General features: G+C 43.5%; 1 protein-coding gene across 1 annotated transcript; it reads right to left on the minus strand.

Moving 5' to 3' along the window:
• Positions 1-8,549: 8,549 nt before the first annotated feature.
• Positions 8,550-9,748, minus strand: Prr9 (proline rich 9). The gene has a single exon (XM_006976221.2). The coding sequence runs from the start codon at positions 9,670-9,672 to the stop codon at positions 9,322-9,324; it is 351 nt and encodes a 116-aa protein (XP_006976283.1). The 5' UTR covers positions 9,673-9,748; the 3' UTR covers positions 8,550-9,321.
• Positions 9,749-14,168: the final 4,420 nt, after the last annotated feature.

Genomic DNA, 14,168 nt, shown 5'->3' on the forward strand with positions numbered 1-14,168 from the left:
ATATCTTTTAGTGATAGCAACTCTCCGGTATATAGACACATATATTTCTGATCCAAGTATGTCTGAGTTCCTAGTATTCACCAGTCTGAAAGTGCTCCAGAATTCACCTAGTAGTCCAAGTAAAGATTATTATTAAATGAACAAGAATACATTAATTAAGCTATAGATAGCATGTTGCTCTGCTATTATTAAGCAAATTCTGCCAGCAGATTCAAGTATGAGGCTATGGGGCAATTCTCATTCAAATACCAAACCCCCAATGTTCTTTCATCATCATCATCATCATCATCATCATCATCATCATCATCAACACAAAATGTACCCATTATCTCTGTTACCTTGACCCTGATCACATTCCAAAATGACCCCAGACCCACAGCTCCCATTTGACCTGGCACTTACAGCATGAATTGTCAGACTTAAATTTTGCCTGACGGAGACAAGATCTCAGATCTAACTGAAAACATACAGTCCTGTGGCAGAAGGAGTTACCCAATGGTGCATTATACTCTGGTTAGGTGCTCTGCAGGGATACCTGTCATTCCTAATACAGGTGCTTGAATGGACTCTTCAGCATCAGATTCAGTTTTGGAGGTAGATAGAATAGCCGTCAAAACGCCACATTAAGCCTGAGTGAGAGTGTGTCACCAGAGGTCTTTTTCCTGGCTAAAGGCCGTATTTTTAGATCAAGAATACTGACCTTGGAGTCCAACGGTCTGGATGACTCTCACTGGCCAGATAGTTTTATTTAACAGAAAGAGAGGTTTATTTGGGCTTATAGTTCCAGATGAATACAGGTCCATCCCTGCAGCAGTGGGGAAATATGGTAACAGGCAGCTTGGTTATAGCAGCAGCAGGCTGAGAGCTCCCCCGTTAAATGGCAGCAGGAAGCAGAGAGACTAGCTGGGTAATCTTGATCAAGTTATTAAAACTTTTAGGTCCTCAGGTTACCAGTGGCTCATCCATTCACCCATTATTGTCGACCAGGATCTGACGAATGGTGGACTGTGACAAATGCTGTGTCTTAGACATACAGAGTGGGTGAGTAGCATGTGACTGAGGCATCACTGGGTGGCTGACCTAGGACACTGTCCCACCTCAGGACACCTATTCTGCTTCAGTATTGGGTTGTTTCCTGATCCTCTGCAGCATCAGGATTGTTGCACACTCTTGCCTTCCTGAATTCTCTCCGAAGTCACCGACTGCTTCTTCTCCATCATTTCACCAAGGCCTCCCCTGTTTCTCAGCCCCACTGTGTTGGGAGTCTCTGGGGGCTTGGTCTACAGTCCTCTCCTTGATCTATATTCTGCAGAAGATGACCTCTCCATCTTAAAATTTGGGAACTACCCGTTTAATCACAGCTCCTCAGTGTAGATTCCTCTGTTTTTTTTCTCCTGAGCTCCTGACTCTGAACCTCCTCTGTATTTACTTGGGTGTTACAAACAACTTGGCAGGAACGCAGTAAAAACTGAGCTCTTGGTCACCATCAGACCTGTTCCTTCATCTGTCCCAGTTTAACAAATGATAGCCACTGTGAGGCTGTGATTATTCTAGAAACTTTGAGTAAAGTAATAATGTTTCCTGTCCTTTTTGAATGCTTCCTGTAATCTGTTCTCATACTTTTAACTAGAGTGATATTTTAAATATATAAAGATAATAATAGTCTTCTGCCTTAAAAATCTTTAATAATTTTTATTATTTTTAGGACAAAGTTTTGTGGGAACTGAGTCCTGTGTACAACCCTTTCTATTGCAATTTTGAGTTTCATTCTCTCTATCTTTGTAGTGTTTGTGTTTGTGTGTGTGTGTGTGTGTGTGTGTGTGTGTGCATGTGTGTGTGTAAAATTCCCCCCCCAAACATTTTTTCTCTACCTACATTTTCCCCATCATCTCTTTGCCTGAACAATTCACTGATTCCTTGTTTTATATACCAAAGGGTTCTCTTCCGTCTCTAATGTCATACAATTTAGAATTAAGTGTTTACTTCTATGTGTGCTACACTGATTTATTTTTCTACTAGAGCTTGTGCTGAGGTAGAGGACTGTATCTGCCTGCCCACCCCTGCATGCTCACACTGCATGCTCATCACTGCCCACCTAGTGCCCAGAAGAGAGCTTGGTATGTAGAAGGTGCTCAAAAATGACAGAGAAGGCAAATACATATTCTCTAATCATTTTATGAATATTAACTTATTATTAAGTAAAAGAGGCAGGCCATATTGCTATTATTACTGTATAGACAAAAATACAAGTCTCAAAAAATTAAAAACTTACTCAAAATGTCACAGGTATTGAGAAAGCTGAGTTTTAAATCCAGTAGATCTGATTCCTGAGTCTATGCTGTGCTTAAAATAGTTTAAAAGATCCTCCCATTGGGGAAAGTGTCAGGGTAGATTTTCTGGGCTAATATAGAAAACTTTGCCTCCCATAGACAGCAATTTTTATGGTTCAACTATCACTTTTTAAAATGAATATTATTTTCTCAATCATTTAATTTATGTTTGTGGGATTCACTCATACTGCTTTGTGCAGTAGATAATCATTTGCATTGGTGTATTTATTTATTCATTGGCAGGAATTTGGGTTGTTTCTAATCTTTAGCTATTAGGAGTAACACTAAAATGAATATCCCGTATAAGCTTTAGGTGACCACATCCAGGATCCATGGCTAGGAGGGAATTCTGCAGTCACTGGCTGTGCATACATTTGGCTTCAATTATTACTGGTAAAGAATCTTCCAAAATAGTTGCTCGGTTTGCACTCTCAGCGCCTCACCAACACTGGCATGCTGCCTTTTAATTTTAGGCATCTTAGTCAGTATGCTTATGTTCCACGGCTGTTTTAAAATTTCCATTTCTCTGATGGACAGTGGGCTAAGCAGTATTTTCCTATGCTTATTGGCAGTACAGAAATAGTTTTATTGTTAGGGTGTGTTAACACAGAAACCCGAGACTCGGGAAGAGTTGGGTCACTTCACTAGCCACTTGGGGCACTTTCTCCCAGAGTACTCTAGAGAAGTTCTGTCTCCCATGCCCTGAGCTGGGGAAGAGAGTGGAAGCAACCTGTGTGAATGACAGTTCCCACTTGTTGCTTCACCAGGGTTGCCATAGGTTTGAGAAGCTCATTCTATGTTTTTGGATGAGGGCATCCCTTTAGTGATTGGTCAGCCAAAGCTGTTTTGTTTCATTCAGAGAGAAAAGAAGCCTGGTAGGCAACCAGTAAGCAATTCAAGTGCAAAGGATAAGACAATTAAAATATGAAAATAAATCTAGCCCTGCTCCCAAACATGACAGCCCAGGCCATTTGTTTGAAGGATTTTTAATCCTGGTTTACACAAAAATGTGTCCAGAGACTCCCCCTTCTGCTCCCATTTATTCAAAGGAGTAAAAGTTGTTCAGTGCCAACTATCCAACACATCTGGAACAGGCCCTGCAGGGCCATGTGTCCTCAGAAATCATTGCAGCTCCTATTTTCTTGGCACCAACATTTGCTCTCCATTCCCACATGACTGGCTGGCCCATTGGCTGTGACCCAGTCTGTGAGGCAGTCTCTCAATCAAAGTCAGTTGAAATGTGTCCTGAAGAAGGCTGAGTCTATCTGTGGTCATTAGGTGGTGCTGTTGGAAAAGGAAAAGATGAATCCTCAGTAGCTTTCAAAGGAGAACAGGTAAGCTATGAGGCAGGCCTGGAAAGAGGGGAAATATGGAAGCTATAGTTGAGGAGGCTCTGGCAGCCTGCCTACATCATTCTGTAGCTGGCTCTAGGTGTAAAGCAGGTGCTTTTTTTTTTGTTCTCTCTCTCTCTCTCTCTCTCTCTCTCTCTCTCTCTCTCTCTCTCTCTCTCTCTCTCTCTCTCTCTTTATGGTGAGAGAGAAAGAAGGGTATTAGCAGAAATGTCCAGACTAGATGGCAATGGGGATGTAAGGACAAGGTGTATCCCCCAGTACACCAGCTGTCTGGGTCAGGACCTGCTGACTTGTGTTTATATACTGATAACTTGAATAACTAGATCACCTGCCTGCTGATCTAGTTCCCCATGCAAGCACAGTGAAAGGGCTTATGAAGGGGACAGGTACTTGACATCAATGCTTCAGGTTTCCAGAAAGGTCTCCTGGATTGTAAATTGCTCCAATATGGATAACCTTGCTTGCTTTCCTTCTGTGCTTCTGCAACACCAAACGTCACATCTTTGTGTGCAGGTACACTACGAGGGAGAACAATGCCTCAGGTTGTCCAGAACTGGGTGGGTTCCCAGGATGCAGAATCTTCAGTGTGAAAATTTGGAAATTCCTAGATAAATCAAGATGAGTTGATCACTTCACCAGGAATGATGAAGGGGGATCCCAGAGGATCTTTGTCTCTGCCTCGGGGGTTGTGCTGGTGGACCAACTATGAGGATATCTTGGACCTCAGTTGCCTGGTCCTATGAAGTCAGGTAGAGTATAGCAAGTTTCAGGAGACATCTGGGGCTCTTTGGCTGTCAAGATACGTGTTGTTCACACCCAGGCAGCCACAAAGCATTGGGGGATCATGGAACAGATCCCTGGGTCCAGCATAGGACCTTGCCCTTCCCTATTTCCTCTGCCTTGCTAAAAACCATTAGATCACATTCCTTAAGCTAGCTATCAAGGTCCATTTTCTTATTTGGCCACTTTCTCCTCCTGAGTTTGACGGCCAAGGCCCAGCTATCAAAGTATTGAAGTCCAGCAACCAAAAGCCTCCTTTGGCTCACCTAATTAATATTCCCAATCAAAACAAACTACTCATCCACTGGGTTTCCCCTTCACCTTTATAAACTGTCATTTGCCTATGTGCCATGTCTGTCTCCTCTCTATCCAGAGGCAGTTCTTTGTCTCTTGGGACAAATATCCCTTCCCCTTCTCCCTCATCCTCTAGCTCCTGTCTTTGTCTCTTATCCCCTGCCCTTTGTCTCTCTGGGTCATATAAATCTGCTTTGTCCTGAGAACTTGGTCTTGGGGTGTCTTGTGCTGAATACCCATCCCTTCACTGAGAAAATGAGCCTGGCATCATGGAGGGGGTCTCATAGACTAGTAGACACAGGAGTGGGGGAAACTGAGTCAGATAGAGGCAAGTGCAGGTATAAAGGAGGCCATGAAGGATTGTCAGGCAAAAAAACAGGTGGGCCACTTGGTGTTGCTGGAGGGCTCCTCTCCAGGTTCCACCAAGCCCCGCAGTCCCACAATCCACTCATAAAATAATCACTCAGACGCTTATATTACTTATAAACTGTATGGCCATGACAGGCTTCTTGCTAACTGTTCTTATATCTTAAATTAACCCATTTCTATAAATCTATACCTTGCCACGTGGCTGGTGGCTTACCGGCGTCTTTACATGTTGCTTGTCCTGGCAGTGGCTGCAGTGTCTTTCTCTCCTTCCTGTTTCCCCAATTCTCCTCTCTCCTTGTCCCGCCTATACTTCCTGCCTGGTCACTGGCCATCAGTGTTTTATTTATATCGAGTGATATCCACAGCAACTTGGCACAAGGAGGAGAGAAATCTGGATGACAAAACCATAAGGCTGTAAGAGGAGGAGATGAGGAAAACAACCCAGCTGGGAGATTGGATTTGGGAAGTAGTGAAGAACTGCTACAGTGTGCTTAGGACTGACATCTTCTTGTCTCCTAAAACACATCCCAGACCTCCAAATATGAGTAAACTACTTCCTATAATTTACTTGTCCTTATTTTTGGCTTTAAGTTTGGCATCACATGTTTTGTTGGTCCCCAGGAGCCTAGAGTCTCAGAAAGCCACCAAAGAGTGTTCTAGAAGTTAGTGGCCTTCTTGCCTCTTCGGCTCAGGGGTCAGAGCTTTCAGTGTGAAAATTATGTGATCTCTTATTTCTAGGGAGAACCCTTGTGTCAGGTCCTAGTTCTGCATAGACAGGCTAACATAGGGACACTGGGAAGGCTTGGCTGTCACCTGCTGTCTTGTACATTTCCGGGGGCACAATGCATCCACAGCATCTCCAGCAGCTCCTGCTTCTTCGATATGAATCTAGTCATAAGTACGTTTTAGAACAGACCCACGGTTCATAGCTTCTGCCTGTGAACCCCAACTTTTGTCCTTTGCTACTTCATAGAAATTTCATTCTTCTCTCTTAAAAGCACTTAAAATATTTTAGGACAACTGTCCTGACTCCTACACTATTTCCTTCCTTCCTTCCTTCCTTCCTTCCTTCCTTCCTTCCTTCCTTCCTTCCTTCCTTCCTTCCTTCCTTCCTTCTTCTCCTTCTTTTCTCAATCTTTCCTTTTCTTTCTTTCTTTCTTTCTTTCTTTCTTTCTTTCTTTCTTTCTTTCTTTCTTTCTTTCTTTCTTTCTTTCTTTCTTCCTTCCTTCCTTCCTTCCTTCCTTCCTTTCTTTCTAAACCAAATATGTGACAAGTTTCTGATAGACTATTTCCCCATTGTTCTAGTTACATTTATTTTTCATGCCACTGTGGCTCTACGGAGTCAGATTCAATATGTTGGTGGTGGTTGTGGGGATCTCCATAGCTCTTTTGAATAAGTGAATCCACATCATTCTCTCTTGAACTTCTATCAGCGTGTGTTTTCCCCACAGGTCCACTGTTGCCACACACCCATTTATCTATCACCTAGAAGTCACAATACTGGGAATCTCCTTGATAATGCATCTTTCCCCTTTGAAAGGCTTCAGTACACATGCAGTCAGCTGGGGCAATCTGACTGTCATATGGTTGGATTTAGATGTCCTCATGGCCTCTGGGCTTTGTGAGCATGGATTGCGAAGCCTGGGTGAGAGCTCTGTGAGCACAAGACCCTGTGTAAGTTCCCATGACAGCTCGATGAAGCCTTTGCCAGCAGCTTGGCGTCTGCTCTCCTATCTGCAATCTGCAGCCTGGTACCCTTCCCATCACTGAGGCCTCCCCTATAATCACCAGCCTCTTCCCCTATCTGATGTGGTTGGACTGTCCCTGCTCATTAGACCTGCACTTCCTCTCAAGGTCTGGGTATCTGATCTTGGATTCCAATGTGTGCCTTTAGCGTTAGTGAACAAAGACCTCTGCTGCACTTGAGCCAAGCTAGAGACACAGTTGTGAGATTTGTCAGCCCAGAGGAAGTGTCAATGATAGGTCTTTTGAAGACCTTTTTGCAAGATTCATCCAGGAACCAGCTAGGCCCTGGAGATCGATGGAATTTTATTCTCAGTGTGAAAAATGGGTGAGAAAAAATTTTTCAACTAGCCACTGGGGCAAGATAACTGTAATTCTGGCATCTGGGGGATGTTCAGGGACTTGAGAGGACCAGGAGAGTTTTGGAAAAGGCTGTTGGTGAGAGCGGCTGGCAGAAAAGCTAGCTACTGTCTCTGCACAGGGATACTAACCTCTTGGCTCACCATTTCTCCAGTACCTGGCCGAGTGCCTGGCATTTGGGAAATGATTGGGTATTGCCTATGAGGATGATAGATCATTGCAAAGACAGTTCCCCCAAATCTCCCTTGAGTGTCATATGCACTTTTGTCAAGCCAGTCAGGGCTATAGTCAGGAGTAAGAGTGACCTGGGTTAGAATTCTGAACATGGGGCCCTACAAAAGGTCAAGCATGCTCTTCAACAGAGGGCAGCTGACCTCCCTGAAGCTGTGTGAGGATCTTGTTGAGAATGCGCACAAGACTCGGGACTTGGTCTAGACCACACGCCCATAATAACATACGATTCCACATGACCTCTTGAAGCTTTCCCTCAAATTCTGTCACAGTTGTGTCTTATTCTAGAAAATGTTTAAGTGTGAGAGACTAGTATGATTCACGTGTCAGGAGGTTCTCAGTTGAGTTAAGCAGCTGAGCCATCGACTCCACATGATCTCCACAGATTTCCTTCTCTCGAGATCCAGTAGGGAGGAGGTGGGGGATGGGAAAGGAGCTTCTGTTCTGCTCTGAGGACAAGCCTTGACACATCTTCCCCACAGGCCAGGTCAGGGCACTCAAGAAGAAACAGCCTTTGGCTCTTTCATGCCAGCCCAGCATTTTCTTGCCCTTTTACACAAGTTCACAGCTTTGTTTTGTTCTTAGGCGAGGGAGCGCTGGGACAAAACCAGGTCACCTAGGTTGGATTTACTGAAATCTGTCCAGATGGCAGTGCAGACACTTTGGCCCTCAAGTTTGTGTTCATCTCAGAGGCACCTTTCTTTCTCTCTGATGTGTGTAGCTGTCCATGGGTTTATTTGGGGGTACCTCTTCCGCACAATTTTCTACCCTCCATTTTAGTCCTTTCCTCTGGGAACCAGGCCAGAGAGCAAATAGACTACAGTGCAAAGAACCTGGGCCTGAGGTTCTCACCATGGGAAGGTCTCAGATTTTTACTGTGTTGTCTCATATGTGAAGCGTGTGTGTAGATGAGCCTGGAGAGGCTGTGAGCAGGCTGGTCTATGTGATCCAAAGGAAATCTCTCTGCCTCTGTCTTGTGCATCTGTGAGATGTGTTTTCATTCTTTTCCCAGATTCCCTTCCCAACGGAGGCTATCATTGCCACAGAGACAGCAGAGATAAGGAAGGGGCACACACACATCACTTCAGGGATCAGCTTAGGAACAGCTTTATTATATATTTTACTTTCACCAAGGAGAGAAAGGCAAGGGAGCTGGGGACAAACCAGCTCCTGTCACAGAGACACAAACTAAAGACCATACACGGCATCCAAAGCCCCCTCAAACCACATGGTTCAAAGCAGACCTTCCATGAAGCACAAAGACTGACAGAGATCCCAAGATCCCAACTTGTGTTTCCTTACTGCCTGTTTGAATTCAATCTTTTAAAACAGTTTTACAAAGCACAGGGCACATTACAATGTCCGACCATATTTTGTAAGGATGCAGAAACAAAGCTACACCATTTTTGATTTGGTAGCACCACCGACCTCTTCCTAACACCTGCTGTAGTGGCGATACCTAGAATAAAGCCATTAAATTCAGGTTGTGTTGAGGCTTGAAAGAGAGCCTTGCACTCTGAAAGGTGAACAGAGGCATCCTTGGTCAATATGTACCAAGGGATAGTTGAGCTTTTGCCGCAGGACAGCTGTGTTAGGCTTTGGTGGTCTCCCTGGATAACCACACCACTCCTGTGCTAGAGACTGTCCACCAACTGCAGAGAAGAGTACTCATTCACAGAGGTTGGGGAGATACAGAGAACTATCTTCAGAGGCACAGACCAAGTCCTGAAATCCTGGGGAAGTCAGGAGACAAGAAGGTGTATCGTACAGAGATACCCACAGGAGAAGGTCACCGGAGTGGGGACTGGGATTAGATTTTCTTCTGTTGGCCATCTTCTTGACTCCAGATGGCATATGAGCAGCTACTTTCCCTTGCCCTGGGATGAGCACTTCTCCTGGAGCTTCTGTGGGAACTCCTCCACACATTTTGTTTGGGCTAGCTCCTGACATGACTCCACACACTGAGGCAGGCACTGGTCTTGGCTTGGAGGTAGGCATGGATCTTGGCCTTGCTGAGGGCAGTTTCCTTGGCTTATCTCCTGGCACTGAGGATCACATGCCTCCTGAGCTTGGAGTGGACATTTGTCTTGGCAGGGGTCCTGACACGAGGGAACACACCCTTCCTCAGCTTGTGCCTGGCACTTTTCTTGGGTCTTTTGAAGACATGGAGGTGGCACACATGGTTGCTTGCACTGTTGATCACTGAAAGACATCTTGGGTGATTTGAAGAGCCTGAAAATAAACAGAAGATTTGAGATGTTTTGCACTCAAGGCACCAGACTGGAAGTCGGAAAGATATGGGTGGAGGGTTGATTGAGAGGGGGATGGGGGAAAACATAATTAACTCTAAGATTGATTTTTATCTCTTTCTTTTATATTTCTAGCTCAGCTCCCTCTGACACTTGTTTCCAAGATGAAAATGTTCTCCTGACTTTTGTCTGGATAGGCACAAGCTGAAAACCCCAGTCTTACCACACAATTTAACTAATAATTAAAAAAAAAACAGCTATAATATATTAAACAGAATGCATGAGATAGTTAAAGTGGTCCCAGAATGGCAAGCTGTCTAGAAAAAATAGTAGAAAGTATAGTCTAAGATAGGAACAGAAGAGTGGCCTCAAAGAGATGGAACATCAGGGAGGGAAGGAGGGAGGGAGAGAAGGAGAGAGAGAGGCAGAGAGGCAGACAGAGAGAGAGAAAGAGACAGAGAGAATGCTTACCTGATCTTCAACAAGATTCAACGAAGGATGTGAATTGTGAAGTCTAGGAAGGTGGGGACTTTTATATAGTGCTTGGTATGGCCTCCTGAAGGACTGGTGGGCCACGTGGGCTAAAGTCCTAATTGTGGAGTCACCATAACAAGCTTCATCTGAAATCATGAACCGTTTGAGTCACTGCTGTGATGCCTGTTAATCAGCCTTCATTTTGGCCTCTGGGTTCTCACCAGACCTCAGCAGGGAGGGGCTCCACTCAGAACTCTTTCATTAGAGGCAACAGGAAAAGAATGTTCATAAAATGTTATCTGTCTGTTCAACCAGGGCTGAGGTCCCTTGTCTACTCAAACCAGTTCAGGATGTGGTGAGAGATAGAATCAACCTTGCTCATCTCATCTTTGCTAGTAGGAAGAATCTACGCCCAAGGCCTGGGGTCTGCCTGAGTTGAGGACTTGTATGGTATATTTTAAACATTTCCACTGGATGTTCCTGCACGAAGAAGAAAACCCCTAAATTTATTTTGTCTAGACTAGCTCAAGGCTTGGCTCTACACGGTGAGGCAGACACTGGTCTTGGCTTGGAAATAGGCATGGAAGTCAGACCCAAGGAAAATGGCTTTCCTTAGCTTAGGGTTCTAAGTTGAGGCCCCACAGTGTCCTAGGCAGACATGAATTTTTTTCCTGTATAAAGTCCTGAAGAAAATTGGAGTAATTTCTTGCTCTTGAGTCAGGTAATATGGTGAATGGGAAAAGAGAAGATGCCAGCCTCATTTTCTCAACTTTGAGTTCTGGTGCCTTTTGAAAAGTAAAGCTTTTCTGAACAGCCAAGGAAACAAGTTGGAATACAGTACCTGTCTACTTGCCTCCTAAAAAACTTGTCAGATTTAGGTTAATGGAAATTGGGGGTGGGCTGGGATTGGGGTGGAAGGAAAAGTTTCGAAGCAATACACCATCTCCTCTGTGTCTTGCCCCTCTTATCTGATGAGTCCTTCTCTGGACCTGTTGAAATCCAGCAGTCTTCAAGCTCCACTCAAGTCTATCAGCTTTCAAGAGTCTTCCCTGGCCACTGTAAACTAGAAAGGAATTTATTTCTTGTTTTTCTTTTCTTTTTTTAGTTTTTCAAGACAGGGTTTCTCTGTGTAGCTTTGGAGCCTGTCCTTGAACTCTCAGAGATCTGCCTATCTCTGTTTCCCAAGTGCTTAAAGGCATGCACCACCACCACCGGGCAGGAATTCACTTCCTTATGAATTCCCATAATATTTATGTTCGTGATATATATATATATATATACATATATATATGATATTTATATATCACACATATATAAATTTATATAGCATATATAAATATATATGATATTATATATATCTATAAATAGACATTTAGTGTTGCTGTTATATTATTCTGGATTTGAAGTTCCAACCTGTGACAAAAATCACATATGTGATAACTGGAAGACCAGAGAAGGTAAATGATTATTGACAGGCATCAGTGAAGGAATGAAAGGGCAGGTATACAAGGCAGACAGCTGTGAGGCAGAGGAAGATCTACTTACAAGCCTCGGTCCCACCATCTAATTTTTTCTTTCTCTTCTGCTTAAATAATTCTTTTGAAAATTTGGATACAATACACAAAACAGAGTGCATAGGATCCTTAAAGATGTAAAGAAATGGCACAAGAAATAGCAAAGAATGTACAATCCCACGTAGAAGCAGAACAGGCCTCCTGAAGATGGAGCAGCAGCAGCAGCAGAGAGAGAAAGCGACAGAAAGAGACACAGAGAAACACAGAGACAGAGATAGACAGACAGAGAGACAGAGTGAGACAGAGACAGAGAGTGAGAACGAGCAGGATTAACCGAACTTCAACAAGACTCAATGAAGAATGTGAAGTGTGGAGCCCAGTAAGGTGATGACTTTAAATAGAAAATGAAAGACAGTCATTTATTCAATTAAATATTATATTTAGGGGAAATAATATTCATGACAGGAGTCTAGAGCAGGGGTTTTAAATCTTGCTATTTCTGCGACCCTCTAATACAGTTCCTCATATTTTGGTGACCCCCAACCATAAAATTATTTTCAATTCTACTTCATAACTGTGATTTAAATACAGTTATGAATTGTAATGTAAATATCTGTGTTTTCTAATGGTCTTAGGGGATCCCTATGAAAGGGTTATTAGACCCCCAAAGAGTTATGAGTAGTTGAGAACCACTACTCTATTGTGTTGTAGGAAGCAAGGAACTAGCAACTACTGAGTTTATTAATTTATTCTTTCTGCTAGGCACAACCTTGCTCTTTTAGGGACTCACACTGATGGAGATGGACAGAGGTCAGCAGTTATGTGCCAGAAAAAGTCCCCTTTGTTGATCTTGGGAGGCAGAGGCTAGAGAAGGGGCATTTTCAGGTAGGTTTGAAAGCAGAGTCTTAGTTAGAAGGTTTTTGAAGCACTGAGATCTAGTGGGATTAAAGGAGAATCCAAATCCATCTTAGGCTAGGCATGAATGAGAGATTAGGGGAGAGAATATGCTGAAGATTTCTGGAAGTTTCTAAACATGATTCATGAGATGACTTTGTTCATGCCACGTGCATTTCTGTGATTTTTGGATAAGCTCCAGGAAACTAAACAGCAATGTGAAGAAAAAATGCAGAGACAAGATCATATTCTTATGGTGGTGGATAGCCCATTTGGATAGATCCCTGGGTTCAGCTTCTCCAAAAGGCCTTCCCGTCTGCCATTAAATTAATTTGTGACCATTCTTAAAACTGATAGCAAAGTCCTCCTGAGGAGGATGGATAATGACTTGCCAAAGACATTCTATTTAATCAGCAGACTGTTTGGTTGTGTGGCAAAAGAGAATTAGATAGGAGATGGAAACTCAGTTGCTGATCAGTCTACTTTAAAACAGAGAGATTATCTTGGGTTATCCAAAGGAAGGGTGTAATATAAACAACAAGGATCCTTGAAAGAGCAGAGGGGGAAGAAACATTAATATCTAATGTGAAAGACCACACTGGCTGTTGTCGGCAAAGAAGAAGGAAGAACATGAAAAGAAGAGGGCAGCTGTGGAAGCTGGAAAAGCCAAAGAAATGCTCTCAAGGAGGCTCCCTATAGCAATGTAGCCTGGCTGGCCACTCTGAGTTTAGTCCACTGAGACCACCTGTCTTTTTCTTTTTCTTTGTCAACTAGACACAAACTTGAGCTATCTGGGAAGAGGACTATCAGTTGAGAAAATTCCCCCATAAGATTGGCCTATAGGTGTTGGCCTATCAGGTATTTTCTTGATTATTGACCGATGTGGATGGGCCCACCTGTATGGAGGGACAGTGTCATCCCTGGGCAAAGGGTCCTAAGTTGTATAAGAAAGCAAACTGAACAAGCCATGAGGAGACAGTCAGTAAGCGGTGGTTTCTCCATGGTCTCTGCATCGTTCCTGCCTCCAGTGCCCTGACTTGAGCTGCTGCCCCATTCTCCTGCAGTGGGAGTGTGAGCTGAAATAATCTCTTTCCAAGTTGCTTTTGGTCATGGTGTTTTATCACATCAGGAGGAAAGTAGCTAAGACAGCCCATAGACTTCTAACTTTGAGAGCTGCAATGCATTTTTGATGTTTTGTTCTACTAAATTAACTGTAATGTGTGACGGAAATGCTAAGAAACTAATACTTCTCACTATCTGGAAGCTCTTGGGAACTTGGAAGGAGTGAGGGCTCAGATGAAGTAGTGGCAACTCCTTCTAGTTCCTTTGTTTAGGAAGATCCCGTCATTTGTCCTATCAACACACTCGATCAAGACCTTCTTTTGGTAAAGGAGGCTTAAAGATCCATGGAACAACTATGCTCAGGGTTCAGGAGTGACTCTACCACATAGAACATGTGCAGTATTGGATTAATGGCAATCCCTTAGAGACTTATTTTCCCTTTTTGTGAGAAACCAAAAATCATATTCACAAATTCCTTTTGAGAATAATTCAGAGTATATAGTAACAATTGGTACC

Source organism: Peromyscus maniculatus, chromosome 6, assembly GCF_049852395.1.
Source record: "Peromyscus maniculatus bairdii isolate BWxNUB_F1_BW_parent chromosome 6, HU_Pman_BW_mat_3.1, whole genome shotgun sequence".
In the NCBI taxonomy this organism is placed as follows: Eukaryota; Metazoa; Chordata; class Mammalia; order Rodentia; family Cricetidae; genus Peromyscus; species Peromyscus maniculatus.